At 37.0% G+C, this 20,528-nt stretch overlaps 1 protein-coding gene across 9 annotated transcripts in view; it reads left to right on the forward strand.

The window, feature by feature from the left end:
• Window positions 1-20,528, forward strand: part of LOC5569251 (disintegrin and metalloproteinase domain-containing protein 12) — a 1,070,169-nt gene that overhangs the window by 614,447 nt on the left and 435,194 nt on the right. For all 9 annotated transcript variants that reach the window (XM_021845745.1, XM_021845753.1, XM_021845751.1 and 6 more), the window contains exon 5: window positions 15,422-15,501. In XM_021845745.1, coding sequence (XP_021701437.1) covers window positions 15,422-15,501 — 80 coding nt within the window. The remainder of the gene's footprint in view (window positions 1-15,421; window positions 15,502-20,528) is intronic.

Here is a 20,528-nt window from a genome sequence, read left to right on the forward strand (position 1 = left end):
TTTTTTCAAGATTTTAGATAATTTCCAAAAGGGCTTAGAGCCGGGGTCCAATTGAGAAATTTTATTTTCAAAATTTTTGTTTCTTAAATATGCAAAACGTTTCTTGATTTCTTTCTGCAAATCCTTCCATATAATTTTCATAGCAGGTTCACGAGTGCGTTGAAATTGCCTTCTCCTCACGTTTTTAAGACGGATCAAGAGTTTAAGATCATCGTCTATAATCACGGATTCAAATTTTACTTCACATTTTGGAATTGCAATGTTTCTGGCTTCAACAATGGAATTTGTTAAAGTTTCAAGAGCATTGTCAATATCAATTTTAGTTTCTAAAGAAATGTTAACATCAAGATTAGAGTCAACATACGTTTCATATATATTCCAGTCGGCTCGTAAATAATTGAAAGTGGAGCTGATAGGATTGAGAATCGCTTCATGCGATATTTGAAATGTAACAGGGACATGATCAGAATCAAAATCAGCATGAGTAACTAATTGGCTACAAAGATGACTAGAGTCGGTTAAGACCAAGTCAATCGTAGATGGATTTCTAGAAGAGGAAAAACATGTAGGGCTATCAGGGTATTGAATTGAGAAATATCCTGAAGAGCACTCATCAAATAAAATTCTGCCGTTGGGATTACTTTGAGAATTATTCCATGACCGATGTTTGGCATTAAAGTCACCAATGACAAAAAATTTTGACTTATTGCGAGTTAATTTTCGCAAGTCAGTTTGAAGCCAATTAACTTGCTGTCCAGAGCATTGAAAAGGCAAATAGGCAGCTATGAAAGTATATTTACCAAACTGTGTTTCAACAGAAACACCTAAAGTTTCAAAAACTTTAGTTTCAAATGACGAAAACAGTTGATGTTTTATACGCCTATGAATGATGATTGCAACTCCCCCACATGCCCCATTAAGTCGATCATTACGATAAACAAAAAAGTTAGGATCTTTTTTAAATTTGGATCCAGGTTTTAAATAAGTTTCGGTAATAAATGCTATATGCACGTTATTAGCTGTAAGAAAATTAAACAGCTCGTCCTCTTTACCATTCAGAGAACGAGCATTCCAATTTAAAATATTTAAATTATTATTTGGATCCATTAGAAAAACGTAATCCAATAACAATTTTATTTGTAAATTTTACACCTACTTGGACTGCTTCAGTCATAGTGGTGGCTTTGAACATTGCATCAATCATTAGATTCAATTGTTCAGTTAGAAAATTAAAATCAGAGGCAGACATGTCATGTGATTTCCCATTAGAATTTCCGGTAGACGAAAAAGCGGAATTACCTGTGGCGGTAGGGTTTTTTCCATTTGATTTGAAACAAGTAGAATGGGTACCCATGGATCGAACAGGGGAAGAGTTCAAATTACCTGCCACGATATCGGCAAAGGATTTACCGTGGGTAGATACATTCGAAATTGAAAGATTCGAACGGCTACCCGACGGATTAAAATTTGTTTGTGAATGAGCATGATTATGATCTTCCTGGTGGGTATGATTCATGATCAAGCGATCGTTAACTGAAAAATGAGCATTGTTCGATACTCTACCAGGCAAATTCCGGAAACGACCGTTATCGTAACGGATATTATCCTTCATCTGCTTGGCACGAGCCTCAACGACTCTTTTGCGTGAAATGCATTCCCAAAAGTTAGCTTTGTGAGGGCCCTTGCAATTGGCGCATTGAAATTTTCTGGTATCTTCTTTCACAGGACAGTCGTCCTTAGCGTGAGAAGAACCTCCGCAAATCATGCATTTAGCATCCATGCGACAATTTTTTGTACCATGACCCCACTTTTGGCACCGACGGCACTGAGTGGGGTTCTGGTAATTTCCTCCAGGTTTCTGGAAATGTTCCCACGTCACACGGACATCGAACATAAGTTTAGCTTTTTCTAAAGCTTTAATATTATTTAGTTCTTTTTTGTTAAAGTGAACTAAATAAAATTCTTGAGAAAGCCCTTTCCGAACAATGCCAGATTGGGTTCTCTTTTTCATAATGATTACTTGGACTGGGGAAAATCCAAGTAAATCATTTATTCCATTTTTGATCTCTTCAGGTGACTTATAGTCACTTGAGAGACCTTTCAAGACGACTTTGAACAAACGTTCAGTTTTGTCGTCATAAGTAAAAAATTTGTGCTTCTTCTCTTCAAGATATCTGAGAAGAAGTTCGCGATCTTTAAGAGTTTCCGGCAAAACGCGACAGTCTCCTTTCTTTGCGATTTGGAAGGAAACCTTGATTCCCCTAATGGAGTTCAAGATCTCCTGCCTAAATCCCCCAAATTCGGAACAACTGACCACGATAGGCGGCACTCTTTGCTTCCTCACTTGAATCAAAGAGCCTGGGCTAGAGGCTGCTTCGATTTGGTGTTCGGAAAATTTGTCTAGAGCTCATTTCGATACAATTATTCATTTCACCCTTGGAAGAAAGTTCGCATTCCGGGGAAGCGTCCTTTCTTCCATTCTTGCCACGTGTAGTGACAGTTTTAAAACCCACTTTTTTGGAAGGAAGTAGTGAATTCAGAGATTCACCCTTCCTTTTGTTTGTTGTTGATACCATGTTACGTTAATAAACGGAAGAAGACGTAACCTCCTGAGAGGTTTTTCCCAAGACGGTGTCCAAGAAGGATTACCACCGCTAGCTTTCGCCAACGGGTCCAACGAAAAATCGAAGGCACGGGTCCAAACAAGGATCGTAAAGGGATCAATAGTAGAAAAAATAGTACTGAAAAGTACTGTTTAAGTAGCACTGAAAAGTACCGTTTTTAATTTTAGCACTGAAAAGTACTGTTTGTGTAGCACTGAAAAGTACTGTTTTATTGCTTTAGGTAGTTTTTAAGAAAACTTCCAAGAGCAGAGAGAATTCGTGTACGCACAGCACGAAGGTACGATGCGCACTGATTGAATGATTTAACACTTTTTTCAATCATTCACCTTGGAATGCCTGCCCGAAAACGGTCATAGTGGAGAGACAAAAACAGTCAAGCAGTGTGTGAACCGTTGGCAGCGCAACGCCTGATGGTATTGATGCTGCTGCTGCTTTGTATTTTGGTTGAATGGCAGAATCGATGAACTGTGGTGAATTGTGGTCACAGTTCCCAAGACTGTTTGAGGCATTGCATATACATAAAAAAATAATAATAATGAGGTCATTTTAAAGTACAGCTCATCATAACCTTCCAAACATAACCGAACAATTTAAATTTCAAAAATTGTAGGTACGTTTTTCGATTAAATTTGTTTGAAAGAGAACTCTCTGGAATGCTTCATGGGTTTTATTTAAAAAAAAAACTTTACTTACCTTAATAAATTATTCTGAAAACTTCAAATAAAAAAGGTACTTTCAAAACATTTCCAAACATTCCCTGAATGTTTTCTCCAGAGATTTTCATTTATGTCATTTATTTAGGAATTCATCTGATGCTCATCCATTTTTTGCATTGTTCAGTAATTCTCAAAGATTATCCATTCATAATTCCTGTAGTGTTTTTTTCAGGAACTCTTCCAGACTACTTCAAATGTTTCTTCATAAATTTATTAGGAGTTTTCACAAACCTCCCGATATTTCCTCCTAGTTGACTAGCTAACGTTGTATTGCCAGCCAGAAGGTCAGTTTTTTATTCAAAATTTTCTGTAAATCTCTGTTGTAGCTATTTCCCCATTTCTTAAAAAAAATAAGGAATTTCTCTAAAAATTCCCTAGGAATTTCCTTAGGAAGAACTTTCAATCACTACCGTATATCCTAGACAAGTTCAAATAAACCTCCATTCCATTACTCCTGGGATGGTTTTCTCTAAAGAATTCTTCCAGTGACTCCTCGGATTCCTCAAGGAAATTTTTACATGGGGTCTTCCAGAAATTTTCCCAAGTATTTCTCCATAAATTTGGCAATTCGTTCAAGGATAATTCTAGGGATTTTTCCAGTAAAATCTCTACAGTGATTCTTCCAGAAATTTATCCAAGGATAACTCCAGGAATTTTCTCCAAGGATTTCTCCAAAGATGTCTCTTGAGATATCTCTTAAGATTCCTTCAGCAATTTACTCAGGATATCTTCTTAGAATTTATTAAGCAACTGCTGCAGGACTTTTTTTCAGAAAACTGTTTTTGTGGTTCGTCTAATAGTTGTTGTAGAGATTTCACCAAAAACTCTGGCAAGATTTTTCTATCAAGGATATTCCAGAGATTCAATAAAAGATTCCTCCAGATATTCTCTTAGAAGTTCGTCCATGGATCCATAAAAGCCTACAGGGATTTCTTAATATTTTTCTAGATGTTCCTTTAAAGAATGTTATTATGTCTGACGGGTGAAAGAATGGGATTATGTCTGATGAAATTCCTGGAAGAATTTATGGAGGAATATCATGGTCGAGAACAGCTTTCCCGGGAAGCTCACGAGACTGATAAGAGCGACGATGGAAGGTGTGCAAAATTGTGTGAAGGTTTCAGGTGAACACTCCAGTTCGTTTGGATCCCACCGGGGACTACGACAAGGTGATGGACTTTCGTGCCTGTTGTTCAATATTGCGCTAGAAGGTGTTATGCGGAGAGCCGGGCTTAACAGCCGGGGTACGATTTTTACGTGATCCAGTCAATTTGTTTGCTTCGTGGATGATATGGACATCGTCGGCCGAACATTTGAAAAGGTGGCAGACCTGTACACCCGCCTGAAACGCGAGGCAGCAAAAGTTGGACTGGTGGTGAATGCGACCAAGACAAAGTACATGCTAGCTGGTGGGGCCGAGCGCGACAGGGCTCGCCTAGGTAGCAGTGTTACGATAGACGGGAATACGTTCGAGGTGATCGACGAGTTCGTCTACCTTGGATCCTTGCTGACGGCTGACAATAACGTTAGCCGTGAAATACGGAGGCGCATCATCAGTGGAAGTCGGGCCTGCTATGGCCTCCAGAAGAAGCTGCGGTCAAAAAAGATTCACGCCCGCACCAAATGTACCATGTACAAAACGCTCATAAGGCCGGTAGTCCTCTACGGGCATGAAACGTGGACGATGCTCGAGGAGGACTTGCAAGCACTTGGAGTCTTCGAACGTCGGGTGCATAGGACGATCTTCGGCGGCGTGCAGGAGAACGGTGTGTGGCGGCGAAGGATGAACCACGAGCTCGCCCAACTCTACGGCGAACCCAGTATCCAGAAGGTGGCTAAAGCTGGAAGGATACGATGGGCAGGGCATGTTGCAAGAATGCCGGACAGCAACCCTGCAAAGATGGTATTCGCTTCGGATCCGGTTGGTACAAGAAGGCGTGGAGCGCAGCGAGCTAGGTGGGCGGATCAAGTGCGTATCGATTTGGCAAGCGTGGGGCAGAACCGAGGATGGAGAGATGCGGCCACGAACCGAGTATTGTGGCGTGAAATTGTTGATTCAGTGTTATCTGTGTAGAAGTTAACTAAATAAATAAATGAATCTTGAAGAATTTCTTAAAGAACCCTTGGAAAGATTACCGGAGATATTTTTTGAAGCCCAGAACAATTCTCTAGATAAACTTCTAGGTAAATCCCAGGAGGACTACCTGAAAACCCTTGAAGTGCTTCCTGTAGCGATTTTGTTAAAGCTAGAAAATTTTCTGGAGAAAACTCTTGAGATACCCTTTGAGGAATTTGTAAAGTGACTACTTGTAGAAACCCAGGACAAATTTCTGGTGAAATCGCTGCAATAATTCCTAATAGTCCATCCTTGGAGCAATGTGTAGAGAATCCCTTGAAGAATTCTCCGAAATAATTCCTGGAAAAAATTCTAGAAGACTACTAGGGGATTACCCTGAAAGTATCCTCTAAGAAAATTCGAGAGGAATATCTGGAGTAATCCTTAGACAAGTTATCTCTGCGCCTCTGGAAAAAATGGAGAGAGCTCTGAACGTATATCATGATATATCGCTTGAAATTTAATTGGAAGAATCTCTAGAGGAATCCCTGAAAAAGTTCATGGAGGATTTCTTGGAAAAACTCCTGGAGGAATTTTATGAAAACTATGACCAAAGAATTTTATGGAGAAATAACTGAAACTCTTTAAAAAAAACTAGTTGCAAAATCTGTAGAGAAATCCACATATAGATTTTTCTGAAGGAATCCCTGGAATACGCCTAGAAGAAATCCCTGCTGAAGGTACTCCTGGAGCCCTATCTGATCCGGTATGAAAGAATCTGATTGCAATAAAAAGTTCTTCGTGAAGAAATTCCTGGCAAAATCTCTGAAGGTATCGTTGTATGGATCACTATACAGATTATCTTGGAAGAATTTCCTCTTCCAACACCAATGCCTTCATAATCAATCTGGCCAAGACTAATGATTCATTTTGTTTCTTTTCGTACTACACTATTTTCTACGGTTGCTTTGTAACGCAAGTTCGACGAACCAACGTGTTTGAGTGCACGAATATGTTACTACAAAATATTTGCTAGTAGTTCGTGCGCATATTCAACAGTTCGCGTAAATATTTGTTCAACTTGCACAAATGTTCGTGCATTGCGAGCACTGTGTAATCAGCTTTAGCGTGGTCGTGTGGTAATGGCCCGCGCGCGCTCTAGAAACATGTTTGACCATGCTCATGGGTTCGAATATCGTTGGTGGCAACATTTTTTGTTATTCATTGCCTTATTTGGATTAGTAAAAATGATCGGAGCGATGTTGACTTATCATCAGTACTATGATCAACATTTATAGCTGTTCATTAAATATGTATCTCTCAACAAATTGTCAGATTGCTTGAAGAATGCCCATTTTCGCTTCATTTCCGCGATAATTTCATTCACTGCTCTCCAGTGAAAAATAATAAACTACCTAGGTAAAATGTGATGCAAAAAAGAGACTTTTGATTAATTTTGACCAAACATGTTGTACACGGCAGTATGACTTTAACAGTCTTATGATGCTTATACAAAATGCTGGAGCAAAATTTTAGTCAAATTTGAATTCAAATCAGAGCTATGATCTCGTTATATGAAATGTAGCAATTTTCACACACCAAGCTCTTACGGTGAATTTCACCGTAATCTCAACAGCTGAACAGTTCGGTGAAATAAAAAACCGTAATTCCGTCGATATTTTACGGATTCCGGTGATTTTTGACCGAATACTGTAAAAATTTACCGTACTCCGTTAATTTATTTTACCGAACTGTTCAGCTGTTGAGATTTTACAGGAATCCGTTAAATAATTTAAGTGTGCAGCTTTGAAAGTTTCAAATTTTAAGTATTTTAAGATCATTGACCAAAATTCAGAATAATTTTAGCTGTCCAACGCATAACGGTCTAGATTTTCGAAAAGCTGGCAAAACACCAATTTCCAATTTGAGTTTTTAGTTGCAAAACAAAGTCAAACATTCATGCATTAAATCAGATAGTTCAGAATACATACGATAATTTGAGAAGAAACATATTTTGCTGATTGTACCCTGTTTGACATAAAGTCGTTTGGCATAAAGCCGTTTGGCATAAAGTCGTTTAGCATAATGGTTGTTTGGCATAATGGTCATTTGGCACAATGGCCGTTTGGCATAATGATTGACTTAGAATGAATATCGGCATTTTCGAAGCTTATACCGAAATCAACACCACCGACCCCATTTCAAAAATTTTTGGTAGGCTCTCAATAAGCGTGGTGGTCGTTGAGGGATATTCCAAGTTATGAATGTCAAAAATTGTAAAGAGCATAACTAAATAAAACTCGTGACGGGTCTGGTGGAAGATCTTTTCAGAATAATAATTTTCTTAACATCCCAGAACATAGAGTATCGTTGAGCTTATTGCGATATACATATTTGAAAATAGTAAATTGACGAAGAAAGATTGCAGTTAATAATAAAGGGAACGCGCATAGAATATTTTTCTGCAGATCAAGCTCTGTCCCAGATTGGACGTAACACTTGATGGAAATTACTTGGTAAAAGAAGGGAAAATTTATTTTCAAAATATTAAAAGCTCTTCTCCATAGATCTTATATTGCAGCATACTGCAAAAATAGCCTAAGTACGAGAGCAGGTTATTTTTCGTTTGAAATATTGAGGGCTCTAACGCAAAATATCTTCTCACAACGTAACTCAAACAAACAACACATATTTGAAAAAAAAGTAACAAATGTTTGTGGCACAACTTTTGAACGAATCAATATAAATTTAATTTTGAAAGTGTACATAAAAAACACTGTCTATCATCGAAAGAAGGTGAAATTTGTGATTGAAATAATATTTTTTTCCAGCATATCTCAAAATGAGATCTTGTGTTTGCAAAAAAAAATGATGAATATTGGCAAGTTCTAAAGTAACTATCATTCCAACAGCACGTCTTGCAAGAATTGATAAATAACGAAAAATAGGAATGGTTAACATTTAGCTTAACTAAATAATAAAATAACAGTATAAATATAAAGAAATAAGACACAACACGTTAATGCTTCCAGTGGGCTATTTGCCCTTTGAAGGAAGCACCACACTAGACAACGGACTAGCATGCAACGCCCAGTGGCACAGTCGGAGAACATTCCTCTGGAAAATTTTTCGGCCTGAGGCGGGAGTCGAACCCACACTCCTTAGCACGATGCGGCTAAGGGGTCTATTTTGTAAATCGAGCAGATTCATGTGACTCGTCTGAGCTCATTGTCGATCAAAGTAAGCATGCATATTTCAGATGTCACCCGTCGACTCCCATAGTAATCTAGTCACATAGAGTGACAACTGTCGATAAATTCGAGTGACAGAGCCAAGTCGAGTGAAATTTTTGGTCGACAGTGACTCCAGTCGAGTCGTTTTTGATCGACTTATAAAATAGGGCCCTAAATGACTCGGTGACACTAACCGCACGGCTACGAAGCCCAAGAACCCAAGAACAGCCTATTATTAAAAGAAAGCAAAATTAATTATTAAACCAATAGAATATTGGACGCCAAAAATTATTGCGGCTTAATAAAAAGAATTATAATTGCGTTCAGAATCATCGAAGTGATTTTGCTACTTTTCCCTGACTGTCGTTTCTCCGAATGCTGGTTCCCCGAATGACCCTTTTCCCCAAAATGTGGTGCAGTTTAAATAGGTGCTATAATAGCTTTCAGTGGCTGGATGGTGAACGAGAAAGAACGATAAGTAATCAAAAGAAGGAGGTATTCTACACGGCTATACACATTTTGGCAAAAATGCTGAGGATGGTAAAAGTCGAATTAAATTAAGAAGGGTGCATGTCAGATGGCCAGTTCGTTTACCACCCTCAAATGAATAAAGCTACGACAATTACGAGTGCCACAAACTTTTCGGGGAAGTAGGCTATTCGGAGAAGCGAGATATTCGGAGTAATGACATTCTGGGAAAAGTAGCACAATCCATCGAAGTAACTGAAGTAATCGATTTCTCTTCTCGCTGATAACTCGAGCAGATCAATGTTATCGATTGCCACCCTTTTGTAAGTTGGAAGCAAAAAAATATCTAAAAAATATAGCTCCAAAGAACAGCCTATGTATAAAAATTTATTTAAATTTCAAATCAGTTTTTATACCTATAATTATGGTTACATCATATTAGGAAAAAAAAATGTTTCAAGGAAGGGTAAATTTGTACTAAACATGTCACAATCTTCTGTGCAAAAATCTATTCCAATAGCGGAACTCAAAAAAAAAATGAAAGAAGGGTAATTTCTGGAGAAATAATAAAATAATATTGGCGATAACTTTCCTAATAGGCTTTAGTTTATTCAAGAGCAGTATGAAATTTTGTATCAATTGACCCCACAACAAGCCTGATGTCATCAAAAAGATTCAATTGAAACGTAAAAACGAATATCATCTTAAGAAATTCTTGGTTTCAGACTCTTTATGCCAAACGCCCATTATGCGAAACGACTTTATGCCAAACGGCTTTTTGCCAAATGACCTACCACCTATTTTTCTACATGTTCGGACGTTCAATAGCTGCGTATGTTCAAAAACCTTAATTTTTGCTTCAAAACTCAACTAATTCATTTCCACCAAAACCCATAAAAATTTGGGTTTGAGCGTCTTCTCGTCGATAACTTATTCTTATAAAGATTCAGCATTTTATTTTGAATTTATGCACTTAAAATAAGAAGATCAGGAACGCTTGCCCCAGAAACACACATGTTATAATTGTGTATTATGACCAAAATTAGTCTTATCAAAGTTGACAATACACAATTATTACATGTGTGTTGCTCGGGTGCCTAATATTTCTCCATTTTAGTGCACAAGTTGGCCATTATGACGGTTATCTTTAGAATCCGAGATTGTTTCACCTTAATAAAATACAAAACTATGCTTCAGCCAATTACGCGCTTCTATCATGTAAGTCCATTGTTTTCAGCCCACTGCTAAGTAGCCATGTTTTGGAAGTGGCATATAGGCCTTCATGCAAACTGCCACGAATACCAACGCATGATCAATCTCACACAAGTCCATTTCCTCAGAATGAACACGTATCGATGTTTGTTTGACGTTATGTGAGCTCATTCGAATCACACCACAATGGTCGGAAAAAATCGAAGTTTGGCCAAAACTAGTTTTATCGCACTAATCGATGAAATATGTAATCTGAATATGTTATTTGGCATTTTTATTGTTTCAGAAGGGGTTATTCACACATTACGTAACTTATTTTTAAAAAGTTTTTTTTTATTAGAAATGCAATCAAATTTGGCTGAAATCACACATTTTGTTTGTATTTTGACGAGTTTGATCAAAATATGTATGAAGAGTGGTTAGATATATTTTTTATCAACTTTGTATGAAAAATATCGTCAAAATGTATGAAAATATTGAATTATTCAAAAAGCTCTAACTTGCAAATCAGCAAATTTCTGCAAAAAATTTAAACGTTTTTTGTAAGATCTAAGGATGCATTTTAAAGTGCAATATTCGAAATGGCGGCGACATGACGCGACAAGAGTTGTTTTTCATGTTCAAAATCATCAAAATTACTAAAGTGTAATATTGAACAGTATTAAAGCTTCAACAAAATATTTTTTTCCATCCTTATGCTCGATAAAAGTGTTGAACCATAAGCTTCCAGATAGTGCGTAACTTTGGGAAAATATTGCATTCCTTAAATATGAATTTTGTACTTTATTTTATTGATACATTTTTCAATTTTTTGACTTCACTCAGTTTGACGTCATGAAAGTCAAAGAAATTCAAATTTTAGTTCAATTTCAATTAGAAATCATAATAATATAATACATGAGGTATATTTTAAAATGATAAAAACCATAAAAATCTCAAAAAAGTGTTTTGGTAGTTTTGGCCGCTCCTTTATATGGAGCCCGACCATTGTGCACACGTTCGAAAATATTCGCAAGCGACAGCTGCTAATTTCATGGTAGAGCGAGCCGTTTCAACGAAACTCAAATTATAATTCTTTGCTTTTTTTCAATACTCTCATTTTTTTTATACTGCTGACTTATTACTTCCATGATTTGAACACCTACCATTGTAGCATTTGACCTCAATGAATCCCAAAAAGATGAAAGGTATAGAGAGGTTTTATTTTTTTCTTATAATCGTGTAATTTTCGGAGTTTTCCAATGCACTTTCAATGCAGTGGTAAGATTTGTGGTATGAAAATAAAAACAAATAAATCTCATGACGTGTTAATCATTAGTTGATCCATTATTGATCCATGAAAAGTTACAGAAGTAAAAACAAGACAAGTTTTATTTTTTGGTCAATGGACGGTACCACTGTGCATCTTTTGCCACATCACTACACGAGGGATTGGGAGACACACCCCGAAGGCATCTAACATGCATCGCCTCACCGAGACGTGTGTGCGCGTTTTTGTCCCTTCGTCCCCGTGTCGTCGCTTTTCTTTTTCAATCCGTCCGGGGGGTCTAGTAAAGAGTAGTTTCTCAACTATATCCGCCTATCTTTCGGGGGGTGTGTGTGTGTGTCTTCGTGACTGCATCATCATCCGATGGCGAAGGAAAAAGCACGAATCTAGGACTCCGCGTTGCCTTGTCCCGTTGCGGTTGACGAAGAGCGCACATTGACGACAGGATTTGCATAATGCGAATAGAATGCGCGATTTGGTTCCGGACGAGGTGTGGATTGAGAGCTAGCTAGTCTGCTCGAAGCTACGGAATCTCGGAATGACCTTCTTTCGGTTGGAATGTGGCGGAATAAGCACGTCTCGATTTTGGTTGGGAAACGAAACGTTGAACAGTGTTGTGAAAAACTCAATTTCTCACAACTCATACTTGAGATTTTTCATGCGTGAGTTGTCAATCATGCAACTCAGCAGTCAAAATATCATGGATGAGTTGGCTCACCTTTTTAACTCATTGTCTCGTATTTCCACAGTTTACTCACACACGGCAATAATTTCTTGTTAGTCTGCTAAAGTTATGTTAATCCTTTCTAACGTAAACAACAACATTCGTGTTTCACGAGTTTTTGCCGGATTTTGCGACTGAATCATTTTTTACGGGTTGAGTTGATTGAGTTGATTTTGCATCAAAATCTCAAGCGTGAGATTTGCGAAGCAGATCTCTAATGAGTTTGCTCTCACGGGAGAGCGTATTGATTGAGATTTTGAGTGTGAGTCTATCAACACTGACGTTGAAGCCTGAAATTGTGCTCAGACATGACTGACTGAAGGTTTTTTAAAGCCGGTAAAGATATTTGGGAATAAAATTTTGTACATGGCAAAAGAAAAAAAAAACTGAACAAGACTTCAAGAAACCCGAATCATTTATATCATCTTGATAAATGTGCTATTCGTCGTCTCTGAGATATGCTTTCTTTTTGCTTCTATTTATGCAAAATGGTAATGCAGTTAAAAACGGAAGTGCGCATAGAACACTAAACTAATAATCAGGGTAAGGTCACAAAGGTCAAAAACTGTTGAATAATTGCAAAAAGGATTGCTTTATGTCAACGAACTTCAAAACTTCATTCCAAAAACAGTGCGCTTTGTATCATTAACCGACACAGAATCCAACCGTAATCCGTTTGACTTGAACCAACCGAAATGACCCTCCAGTTTAATGCCGCAGTGATTTTTGGATAAACGTTTTATTCTTCTCGTCAGCGGATAAAACACCAATGGTCGGTTGGTCCTCTGGATGAGGGCTGGACGCTCCCGGGTTTAATACGCCTCAACACCGATTTAATGGGCTTAAACAATTTCCGCTTCTTTTCGGCGAATAGGATGACACGATTCTCTGAAGAGCGGAGCCTCTTCGCGGAAAAATGGAAGAAGCGAAATTTTCCACCGGGAAAATGATGAAGGTTGAGAAGAGGCGGAGGCTTTTGACCGGTTTGATGTTGGAGGTATGGATGAAAGTGAATTGAAAAAATGACAAAATAATCCACTCAGAAGGGATAACGCCACTGTTAAACCATTGTATGTCGGTTTATGTTTTTAAAATGTTGAGTGATGTAAGCGATCCTTTTGAAATATGTATCGACAAACAACACTTCGCTTCATTTAATTCAGAATACATAAATGTATTCTTCATTTTTTTTTTTTAACATTACGTCGTAACTGGAACAGAGCCTGCTTTACAGCTTAGGGGAACATGGTCCAATTCAGACCTAGTAACAGTTTTTTGGCCATATATTTTCAGCATGATGCACGGCATGAAAAATTTTATGTTTTCTTGAAAGCCTGATTTAGCGCGCGGACTTTTTTCTCAGAGAGTTTTGTGATATCTCCTACCAGGACATGACTAGACATGTTTGAACGAAGTTCTGCAAAAGGTCCGAATTTGACCAACCCTGTTCCAATTCGGACCCCACATGTTCTAATTCGGACCACCCTATATTTTATCGTTTTTTTTGCTATGGTAGTTATAAAATAAAACAACGATTTGTTTGGTATCAAAGCTCGTTGAACTTCTTCAATAAGCGCAAGTATAACAAATTAATTCAATGCGCGAAAAATTCCAATTTAGTTCGAGTCAGAACCAGCTCAAGTTAAATGTGAATTCGATTAAAAAACATGGGTGAAATCTGAAACTAATTCAAAATTTAGTACAGTGAACTTTCCCTAACTCGATTTTAAACTGAACGTTGGACGTATTGGACATATCGAGATAAAGGAAACATTTTTTTAAATTATGGAGCTTTTTGTTAATTTGACAAAAACCATTTTTGCTTAAAATATAGTAAAATTTCAACAAATAAAGAATCATATCAATGACGGACTTGATGTAGTGGTTGAAAAACACGACTCTCACGCCGAGGACCTGGGATTGAATCCCATCCCCCGTGACTACCTATGATGTAAAAAGTTATTGTGACGACTTCCTTCGGAAGAGAAGTAAAGCCGTTGGTACCGAGATGAACTAGCTCAGGGCTTAAAATCTCGTTAATAAAGATAGAGAAAGAATGATAATCATGTCATGAAAATATCGGGTTTAAAAGGTTAACTTGTTTGGGAAACTGAAGGATACAGCATCGAATCTTGGGACATCGAGTTGGAGAAGTATCGACATACTTACATTTTAGGGTCAAAATACGCTATATTAAAGTGATTATTTTCATGTTAAAAAAAAAAACATAATAACGGGTAAGAGAAAGTTGATTGTATTGTTTTGAGCACTCGTAAACGTTTTGTTTCGTATTGCCATACAAATTTGGAACGCTGTATCCAAAATAGGCAGTGGTATTAACAGAGATTCTTTTCAAGTAGCTGGTTTATTGATTACTTTTTCTTGTTGACTACCGTTTTTCATAGATTTTTCGAAGATTTTTACTTTACCGCAACAGGAACAAAGGCACCTTCCGTAAATATTACACTTTCTGTGGTTTTCTGGCAAGTCGAGAAGACTTTAACGGATTGGAGCTTTTGAAATAGACTTCGTTCATTGAAAAAGCAAGAGGTCCGTATTGAACCACATAAAAAGGTCCGGATTGGACCAATACACATTTTAAGATATTCGAACTAGTTGAGCACAAACAGTGCATAGACATTTGAAAACCATATGGTCAGATGAAAGCTTAGGCTTGGTGGATTCGATTATGAAATAACACAGAAAGATTGGAGAATTATTGTCTATTCCAGAGGCTTGGAAATAATGCTAACCGATAGCACACTAGAGCACTTCAAAACAACAAACTAACTTAAAAATCAAACGAATCAACTGGAAGGCGTTAAATGTTTTGTGTTAGATCCTAGGTAGATGGTGAGTGGAAAAACGGTACACACGATCTTCACAATAGTGCCAGTATTGAGAAATGTTTGATGGTCCGAATTAGTACAAGGTCCGAATTGTACCACCTTCCCCTACTATTTTCTAAACATTTCTGCAGTTATTTAAGGAACTTGAGGTATTAAACTATTGATGCTAGAAAATAAGTTTATATTTAAACAATTTACGAAATTCATTATCATACATCAACACAGTTATTCACACATTTACTAATTGATTGATTCTTCTTCTCTATTTTCAGACGGGGAAACACTTTCATCGAACATCACTTTTGATAAAAGCTTTTAATCATAAATTTCGGTTAGATTTGGAATTAAATACGTAAGTATGAAAAAAAACTTGACAATTTTAATACTAACCATTTATAAATGTACAATTGCTCTATGTTGTTTTCGTCGAATATCTGAAGTTATTCTATCTGAAAGTATTATTTCCCAATCATTGGAAAATTTTAAATCCAATCAACTTTTCGGTCAGATCTGTAACAAATGCAACAACTTCAACGAACTTCATCAAACTTCTCGAAACTTCTTTCAGATTCATCGTATTGATACAAAATATATGCAAAACAAATTGCAAACTTCATTCTCAACCTGTCTACCTGTTCGACGTAGAAAAGTTGCAACTTAATTTAAATTTCCTTAAATTGCTCCATAAAGCAAACCACAGGTGTGCGGCGCCAGCCTGATTTACCGCACGCCAACCGTACTTAAATTTGGCTTGCCTCATCACCCCAAACCGGAGGGAGACGGAACCGCTTACTAGTAACGGCTAGAGTGGAGGGTAATTTTAATTAATAAAACTTAATGTGCACAGGTCACATCGCTTCATTGGTCTTTCGGCTGACCTCTCGTGAGCCAGCTGTAAGATCGTTCTCGTAGATGTTACACTGTTTGAACTAGGGAGATTTCGCATGGCATAACTCTAAGGTTATCTAAGCTTAAAACGATAGAACAAAACATTTTTACTAAAGTCGAATGTACTTTTGTTCTCAAGAAGATGCATTAACGTTCTACGCTCCGTCATTGAATCATCGTCACCAACAAAACTTCAAGAGCAGTTTTTCTGTTCACAACTAAAAATTATTCGATGAAAACTGTGTTGACTGTGTTTCAGTTGGAGAATAGAATTCCGTGATTTTAAACGAAAAAACTGCTTTTTAAAATTCCGAAATCAATGACGTATCCTGCCTTCTTATTTTCAAACAAGCACAAAGGTCATTTGCACGAAAAAGTAATTTTGGTCAAAATGAAAAGGGAGAACCCAACGTCATTTTTGCAGCACAGAATCAAAGTTCAAAGGTGATTTTAGGAAAAAACAGTTGAATTCAGCAATTTAATTTATCATAAGGGAAACGTGTTTCTGAAATTAAATGGGTCTTACTTGACGTTGATTCACGTTTCTGAAAGAAAACTGGAATTTGCTGCATCAAATCCATCACTTATTTAGTATTCAATATGCTTATTCAATTTAGAAACCTTGTCCTGTTATGCATAAGAATTTGGGGATTTTTTTGCGATTGATAAAAGAGCAGTTTTGTTTGTTCTACTAGTTGCTATCATATAAATAAATTGTCCATTGGAAACTGTAGCTACTAAGGACTATAAGAAGGGATCCATCATTACACTGTTCTTCGGTCGATCAAGAGGAATCCGTTCATGAATGTGGAGCTCACGGGCTTTACGTGCATCGGTAGAACTTGAGCAGCTCGAACAAAATATAGCATAGCATAAACTGCGCTGTGCATATTAATGGTTGTTACTCCGTGATTGATCGGAACTGATAAGGATTGCACTTCGATCCAAATAAGGGATGGGGCTTTCCCCCTACTGTCGAAATGCTCATTTTAGTAGCACACATATCATCAATAACGACACCGTTCAAGTCATTACAGTCCATTGGGAAGGGGAAAGAATGTTAATGTGTAATGTTTGTTGCTTCTAAAGACCAAAAATATGAATCTTACTTAAACCTAGTTTTGCATTTTTGTCTCGCGGCGAAAATATATTGGTAGAAGATTAAAACAGTACGTTGGTGAATGTCAACGTTGATGAATGTCGAACTATTCTTAGGTCAAATTTATATATAACAGGAATATGGAGGGGCTTAGGATAATGTCGACACTTGTAGTGAAGGACCATTTACAGCTTGTTTGAATATTACATTAACGCTATGTTTCCACGATGAAATTGTGTTAACAGAAGCATGAGATGAGCTCAGTTGTAGAGATGATCGGGCTTCACATTTTCCAGAACCGAACCCGACTTATTATATTTCTTCAAACCCAAACCCGAGACAATAATTGAAAAGCAAACCCGGACCCGACCCGAATCCGACTCGAAACCCGAGAAAAAAATTGTAAGAAAAACCTCAATACAACCCGAGTTCGAAAAGATGATAAATTAATCGTTTCTGATGCTTAAGGGAACTTTCATGTTGTTACTCTGTTCACAATTCTCACCAAACCCGACCCAAACCCGACTTTTTCAAACCCCAACCTTAGGGGCAGGACAGCTTTTGTTTTTGAGCAAGCTCTTGAGCGAGATACAGAGTAACTCTGAGCAACTCTCGTTGCTTTCTTTCAAGCACGCATAGCAACCCGTGTTGAAAACAATGTCATCTCTAAAAAGCGCTCAAAAGAAACATTCCTTCGTTAATTTATGTGGTATTACTGCTCTTGACCTGGGTATCGCTTTTCTACCTAAGTGAATTGACATTGAATACGATATACCAATCTACTTAAAACTACCACTCATGGAACGGATTTTTTTTATACCAAACACCAAGGTTTTCCCTTGAATGGCAGGCTTTTTCGAAATATATATTATTCCCTAAAAATGAACCAATTTCACACATAATTGTATCAACGGGACCATGGATCTTCATCTATTAATTAATGTGAGCTAAACCTGTTTGAAAAGAACTGTAAATTACATGCCGCTGCATAATGTGATCTCATTGAGAGGTAAAATTCCATCCTACTTTTAAATACAATTTATCATTTTATTTAGGGTAATTTCTACATTATTTAAATATATAACTTATAATTTAGGGGTATTTTTTTCTTCATAGAAGGTTTTTGTATGTAGTAGGTAATCCATGAGTTCAAAACGGAGCGAACGGTTAGTCCTTCCACACTAAAGCCATAGCCCTAGTTTACTTGTGAACGGACTTCCACATATCGACCAGGATTTTAGAAAGTTTCTCATGCCTGCCAAGGCACAGTTGTGCAAACTAAGGCTGTCTCCCAAGAGTTTTGGAAAACGCTTATCCTAAACACCTTGAGTAATTTCTTGCCTCGTTTCTCGTACGTAACATGAACAACGACCTCAAGAACCAGATTGCACTTTGGTTTAATTTTGATTCTCTTGGTACGAGACGATCAGATTCTTTGACATCATGATCTCAGCCGGTCTGCATCCGATTTATCAAGCTGAAGCGTCTTATGGCCTTTCTTAGGACCGACACAGATTATTTATTGGAGTTATAGACAACTGAAAAATAACATATGAATAAATTTGGATCAGTTTTCAATTTTTTTATTAGGTACCTCTGAGGCTCACGATAACTTTTTGCTGCTACTTACATTGGCTGGAGTGAAAAAATATTACCACTAGTTATACATTAGATATGCAATAACCTTGTTGAATTATGTGACTGGGAGTTCATACCTTCACCTATCTTTGCTTTTAGTCAAAGAAACTATTTGACATAAACGTTGCCAACTGCGCACAATTGATGTCGATTGGTTTTGAGAGCCAAGTAACCGTACATAATTTAAAGCAAAATGCGAGTAACTCAAGCTTGCTCAATGTCCAAAGTGTTCACTATGGGTGGTTTCCATACAGACTGGCGGCCAGAAATATTTTTCCATATCATGTCGTATTTATGCGTTGTGTGATACAAATTTGATGTTTTATTTTCAAAATCAAGTTTTCGAGACTAACTTTTGAATAGGGCCTATAGCGAAATAATAAGGTTTTTCACTAATGATGCATATAAGCTATTTATGCGATTAACGTTGTGTAAACCATTATAAATATTGGAACTTACATAAAAATGATAATATGAATGGTTTTGCAATATTCACTTTTTCTCTGAATAATTGGCTGTTTTTAATGTGAAATGGTCAAAAATATTGGAAAAATAAAAAAAAAACCCTAAATGAAAAAAGTGCAATTTTGTGCAGCTATATTCTTCACGATCCTTTAGTTTACATATCAAAGTACCCTTGGAAATAAATTTTAGCCTGGGACAACTTGGGACAAAAAAGTATGGGATGTGTCAAGCTTCGATATAAAATCAAATGTATTTTTTTCAGTTCACTCCCCACATTTTCCGACTTAAAGAATTAATTTTTATATCATTTTATTTTTCTAAGATAGCTTCTTGAATATGCTTTCGGATAGTGTATCAGTATAAAATATTATGATTATGCAATATATTGTATTCAATATGTACCTTGTGTTTTCACTGAAATATTTATTTTTCTTAAAAACTCTAACTTTGACATACTGTATCAATAAAACAATAAAATATTTTGCCCTTATATTCCAGGAATATCTTAAGGTGAAGATAAATCGAAGCCAAACCTCCAATTTTCAAGAGCACGGATTTGGAGAACCAAACATCCGTTTTGGCTGAAAACTTAATCGATTGGTCACTCGCTGGTGGAGACCAATCGATTAAGTTTTCAGCTCAAACGGGTGTTTGGTTCTCCAGATCTGTGCTCTTGAAAATTTGAGGTTTGGCTTCGATGCATCTTCACCTTAATAAAAGTGTTTACTATGGAATGTTGCACAAGAAAAACCTATCAGAACAAGTCATTTTTTCGATTATTGGCCACCTGATCGCCCATAGTGGATTTGCTCTGTGCAAAGCTGTCCAGCCCCTAGCCCCAACCCGACCCGCCGATTTACTCATTAAAGAGTATTCGGCAGCAACTTCAAAACATGGGTATTTTTCACTCTTGATAGGTTTTGAATAAATGGGTAAAAAAACCACATCTTTTGTCGATTTCGCGCTTCAGGTGGAGTTTTTCACCAAATTATTAAAATAAAACTCAAACGAATGCAAATGAAACAATGCATACGTTTTATTTGATACAATAACACAATCATAATTTTATTAGTAGCGTGAAATGATTCATTTACAGGACACTTTTCCGATACTCTTCCGCGCTACATTGGGAATCGGCTCCGAAAGTTTTTGCGCCACACCCAAGTTCGTTCTAAAATGAAAACGATGAAAATAATTATCCTTTGACCAGAAACTACTTACCTTGAAAAAATATTTTAAATATTTTTGCCAGCAGAATTAAAATCAGAATTTACAACGTTTTCCGAACG

The sequence above is a fragment of the Aedes aegypti genome, chromosome 1 (genome assembly GCF_002204515.2).
Source record: "Aedes aegypti strain LVP_AGWG chromosome 1, AaegL5.0 Primary Assembly, whole genome shotgun sequence".
NCBI classification, from domain to species: Eukaryota; Metazoa; Arthropoda; class Insecta; order Diptera; family Culicidae; genus Aedes; species Aedes aegypti.